The sequence below is a fragment of the Miscanthus floridulus genome, chromosome 6, assembly GCF_019320115.1.
Source record: "Miscanthus floridulus cultivar M001 chromosome 6, ASM1932011v1, whole genome shotgun sequence".
Lineage (NCBI taxonomy): Eukaryota > Viridiplantae > Streptophyta > Magnoliopsida > Poales > Poaceae > Miscanthus > Miscanthus floridulus.
The window spans coordinates 29,208,034-29,213,482 of record NC_089585.1 but is presented as its reverse complement, the minus strand read 5'-3'; the positions used below and the strand labels follow the sequence as shown (position 1 = coordinate 29,213,482).

Below are 5,449 nucleotides of genomic sequence, written 5' to 3'. Positions count from 1 at the left end.
CGGGAGTTTCGACGTCTCGCGCTTAACTGACTTGGAGAGTTCACTATGGTGGTCATGCCAGACGCGTCCGGTATGGACGGCCAAAGGCCAACGGCTTGTTTTCAAATGCCTTGAGGGTCGGGAGTTCCAACACCTCACACACTTTAACTCAGTTATCGTAGTTTTCAAATGTGCTGAGGGTTAGGAGTTTCGACGTGAGTCGGGAGTTCCAACGGTAGGGAGTTCCGACATTCATCGGGAGTTCCGACACCTCACAACATTACTGTAACTCAGTTACCGTTGGCGCAGTGTAAGTCATACCAGACGTGTCCGGTATGGCAACTGCTATAAAACGGCTAGTTTTTCCAAGGGGGCTATAAATACCCCCAAGCCTCCACCTTTGGATGCTGCTGATTCTGCTGATACACATACACGTTTTTGAGCCTTGCCAACTCTCTCAAACCCTCTCTTAGTGAGTGTGTGATCCAAATCGCAAAATCCATTTGTGGGTTAAGAGAGAATTTGAAAAAGAGAGAAAGCCACCACTTGAGAACTTGTGCATATTGTCAATCTCGTGATTAGCATTTGTTACTCTTGGACTCTTCGGTTCTAAACGGTTAGGCGTCGCCGGAGAGCACCCGAGAGATTGTGGTGTGCCTCGAAAAGTTTGTAACGGTCGATTTCACCGCCTCGGAATCAACTAGTGGAAGGAGGAAAATGAGTTGGAAAAGACTCCGGCTAGAGTGACCTTCGTGGTACCCTCTAGGGCTAACATTCGCTGGGTCGCCCGCAGCCCCCTCAACGGAGAGTAGGACTCAAATGAGTCCGAACCTCGGTAAAATAAATATCATGTCTCAATTCACATTTTATTTTATATTGTCATCTCCAGTAGAAACCGGTAGTTTGGTTTGAAGATAGAAATCAAAAGGAGCAAGTTTGGGGCTGCTCTGCAGAAACCGTGCATACCGGACACGTCCGGTATTTCCTGCCTGTGCTGAATATATTTGTTCTCTGTTCTAACTTTGTGTTGCAGGGTTGTAGCTTCTAAATATATTCCTTATACCATGTATACACTGTGTCTAACTTGTGAGGGGTGATATTACTCTTTATTTGGAGTTTCCATTTTGGAAACTCCCTTTACTAATCATTTCCGTATTTAAAGGTGTTAATTTTTTAGAAACGCTTATTCAACCCCCCTCTAGGCGACATCCTAGGTCCTTTAAGTTTTCATGTCTGTACCCACACCTATCGCGTATGCTGAGTACCCACACCTATCGGGTTCTACGGGTATGAGTGGCATCCTAATCTCTACACCTTCTATTGCCAGTAGTCTATACTCTATACTTAGCTGGATTTTTTAGAGGTGAGAATTACATGATACAATTTCCATCTATAATTCAAATTGACTACCTGATACTCTCTCTATCCTAAAATACAGGGACTTTGGAATTCAATAAACCAAACCTAAACTAACCTAATTAGAAGCCATAAATTTTTATTTTAATGTTATTAACTAAAGGCTCCAAATTAAGGAACCTTCATGTTCATCCTCACATTTCACAATAATAAAAAAATATTTGACCTTTAATTTGGTACACTCTAATCATTAGTACTAGTAATCAACATTATATCTATTCCGATTTATAAAAAAATACCCACAACTGCTATTCTGAAGAATACATAAAGTAAACATTTACATTTTCATAATTACCCACCTTTGTTATTTTGAAGAGAATTTAAAACAACTCTAAATTTGTATCTAAATTATTAATGATCCACCTCTGTCACTAGAAAAGGTAATTTAAAATAGCCTCTTAATTTTTGTTTATCATTACCGCCTCTGTTATTTTGAAATATAATGCAAAGTAACTCCTACATTACTCACATACATATTGCATTATTAAAGATAGTATAGAGAGAAATACAATGATTTATGACATCAAATTAGTATACTAGAAAATGTGATTAATGAAGAATCTAACGATACTTATTTGTTATCATAAATGTTATTATTTTATTATATAAATATGCAGCCTGTTTGTTTCTTCGTAAACGATCGTGTATTATTTACTGCTGTATGGTTTGGTGTGAGAGAAAAATACTATTCCAACTTATAATCCATGATCGTATACGAGCAAGTGAACAGACGGATGGTCAGATTGAGATACTTTGACTCTCCGAGAAAGTTGCAATAACTTATAACTTGATACGGAGAGAGTACCGTGTACTGTATGACTTTTCTCTTGCTATTATAAAAAATGCTTATCATTTCCGAACGACGGGAGCACCGATTCCCATTCAAATCAGCATTTTGCAACACCAACCAACTCTACTCTACGTAGGCACAGCCAAATGTAATGGAGACAAAAGCAAACAACGGCATTGGTGGAGCCAGGTCCGAATTACCGATATACTACTCCTACAAACTTTACTGCTACTACGCATGAATCCGTGAGCCGTTAACCACCACCGGTATCGCGTCCAATGCAACAAGCAAAGCTACTGCTGTAAACCATTCGGTCCATTCCCTGTGACAAAGCGCGATCCGATCCATCCATTTCAACTTCCAACCCACCCGCCTAGCTAGCTAGCTGTTGGGAGTAGTAACTCTCTAGCGATCGAGGCAACTATAAATATTCGCGATCGACCGCGATGAGAGCATGCACATGTAGCAGTCGACGATCGAGGTTCAGAGGTTTCACTGGGCGCCGGAGAGGAGATGGACGACTACGGGAGGCTGGCGCTCGCCGTGGCGGTGGTGGCAGCGGTGGCGGGCACGAGCGGCGCCGCGGCGGCGTGGAGCCGGCAGCAGCCGCTGGCGCCGTGCATGTACATCTTCGGGGACTCGCTGGTGGACAACGGCAACAACAACGACATCCTGAGCCTGGCGCGGGCCAACTACCGCCCCTACGGCATCGACTTCCACGAGGGCCCGCCGGGGCGCTTCACCAACGGCCGCACCATGGTCGACTTCCTCTCCGACATGCTCCGCCTCCGCCCGCCGCTCCTCCCGCCCTACGCCACGGCCAGGCCGGAGGACCTCCCCCGCGGCGTCAACTTCGCGTCGGGGGCATCCGGCATCCTGCCCGAGACAGGAAACAACCTGGTCAGTGCATGGCTCAGTGCCCGTGCCGTGTGGTGCACACGAGCTGTCCTGTATATAGCTGATCAAGAGCTTGCTGCTTGTGGCAATAATGGCAGGGCGGGCACTACCCGTTGTCGGAGCAGGTGGACCACTTCCGCGCGGCGGTGAGAGACATGGGGAACACGTCGGAGTTCCGCGGCAACGCCACGAAGGTGGCGGCCCACCTGGGCCGCTGCATCTTCTTCGTCGGCATGGGCAGCAACGACTACCTCAACAACTACTTCATGCCGGACTACTACGACACCGCGCGGAGGTACAGCCCGCGCGACTACGCCGCGCTCCTCCTCCAGGGCTACTCCGCCCAGCTCACCCAGCTGTACGGCCTCGGCGCCCGCAAGTTCGTCGTCGCCGGCGTCGGCCTCATCGGGTGCATCCCTTACGAGCTCGCTAGGATGAACGACAACAACCGACCGCCGTCTGGGCCTAGTAATCAGTCCGCCGTTGCTAGCGAAGACATCGGCATCGGCGGCGGTAGAGGTGGTGGCAAAGGCAACGGCAATACAAACCCAGCGCCTGACGCCGCCGGCGGCTGCAACGAGACGATCAACAGCGCGATCGACATCTACAACAAGGGCCTTCTGGCCATGGTGAAGCGCTTCAACAACCGCGGCGGCGCGCAGCGGCTGCGCGGGGCCAAGTTCATCTTCCTCGACACCATGCAGAGCGGCAAGGACCTGATGGCGAACGCCGCCGCGCACGGGTTCACGATGCTCGACCGCGGCTGCTGCGGCGTGGGCAGGAACAATGGGCAGATCACGTGCCTGCCCCTGCAGCGGCCCTGCGACGACCGGAGCAAGTACATGTTCTGGGACGCCTTCCACCCCACGGAGGCGGCCCACAGGATCTACGCCGCCAAGGCCTTCAGCTCCAACTCCACCGCCGAAGTTTACCCCATCAACGTCAGCCAGCTCGCCGCCATATGAACAGAGTAGTCGTCCGCTCCAAATCGATTAATCCAATAATTTCCGTTTCTTTTTCATCTTAAGTCAACTACATCAGATCTTTCATCTGCCACTCTCAGTCTCTCAGGGAAGGCTTTCAGTCATCATTATATTGCTAGTAATTTGCGCGCCCATGCCCCATGCGCGAGTGATAACTTTGCGACTTTATTTGACAAATGAAATAATCTTTACATACACATGACAGAATGGATATGACTTCATATTAGGTGACATCACATTATATTGGCCCTGTTATGCAGCACTACTTCAGCAGTACTTTTGCAAACGAACAATGTTTTTCTCCCACAACAAATCAGCATAAAGCGAAATACTTATTGGTTCATGAACAGAAACCCAAACCGCTCTGATGACAGATACAACATCAGTGCTATTTGTGCAATGACTAAGCCCGAGTAGGCCCTTCAACTGCTGCAGTCCAATAACAATGGAAGCTCCTCCGATGAATCCAGTGATTGCAGAAAGAGAATCAACAAGGAAGCCCAATCTCAAAAAGGATCGATGCAAAAGACTAATTAGTGAAAGCAAGGAAAGTAGGCTCATTGTAATCACAAGACTACAAAGGCTCTACCTGAACAGACCAAATGCAGACTCGAAGATACCAGTAAAGAATGTCACAGTGAAAACCGTTTTTCCGATAGGAAGCCGGATCTATGTTCGGGTCAGCTATCTTTTGAGCCACTGATGAAAGCAAGAGCGACACGATGGCAATCGGTCCAATGGCTATCTCCCTAGAGGTCCCCATTACAGCATACACAAGAGGTGGCACAACACTTGAATCTTACCACAAAAGTGCAGTGGATTAATTGGTATTGACAGCAGCAGTTTCTGAAAAAAAAAACAGAGTGTTGGAAGAAGGAACAATGGTTTCAGTTAATGCAGATGGTGGTAACTCTTGCAGCATTGAGTGTAACATCAATTTTTAAGGGTTAAATGCAGGAGAATAATTAATATGAGAGTCTTTGATAATCCTATGCAGGGAAAGATTTTCCCTGAGATACCTTCAGAGAGCTAACCATTTATCTAAGCCCGTGGCTGTTCAGTCCATCCTAAATATTTGAGAGATCACCCTGTACAGAAAAGACAAGGTTTCACAGAGTGGACCGTACGCTGGCCACAACTGGACCGGCGCGTCCGGTCAGTGGAAGCTGTGAAGACGCCGGCGTCGGTCTTCGACCGGATGCTAGGTCACTTTGTGACCAGACGCTGATGGGGTGCGTCCGGTCCTGCTGACGTGGCAGCGCACAGAGAAGACAGTGAGTGATCCGGACGTTGGGTGAGTCTGGTCAGGCTTGACCGGATGCGTCCGGTCGCGAGTGGAGGCTTACTGGAAATGATCGGATGCTGGGGTCCTGCGTCCGGTCAT

The 5,449-nt window shown here is 48.1% G+C and overlaps 1 protein-coding gene across 1 annotated transcript; it reads left to right on the top strand.

Moving 5' to 3' along the window:
• The first annotated feature begins 2,661 nt into the window (after window positions 1-2,661).
• Window positions 2,662-4,242, top strand: LOC136457967 (GDSL esterase/lipase At1g33811-like). Its single transcript, XM_066457985.1, has 2 exons — window positions 2,662-3,085; window positions 3,181-4,242. Exons 1-2 carry the CDS (start codon window positions 2,699-2,701, stop codon window positions 4,045-4,047), a joined length of 1,254 nt encoding a protein of 417 aa, XP_066314082.1. The 5' UTR covers window positions 2,662-2,698; the 3' UTR covers window positions 4,048-4,242.
• Window positions 4,243-5,449: the final 1,207 nt, after the last annotated feature.

Excerpts from the sequence above, each read along its gene's own strand:
- LOC136457967 (XM_066457985.1), top strand. The coding sequence starts at position 2,699 with ATGGACGACTACGGGAGGCTGGCGCTCGCCGTGGCGGTGGTGGCAGCG. Across the intron at positions 3,086-3,180 it reads CCGAGACAGGAAACAACCTG|GGCGGGCACTACCCGTTGTC; the intron begins GTCAGTGCATGG and ends CAATAATGGCAG.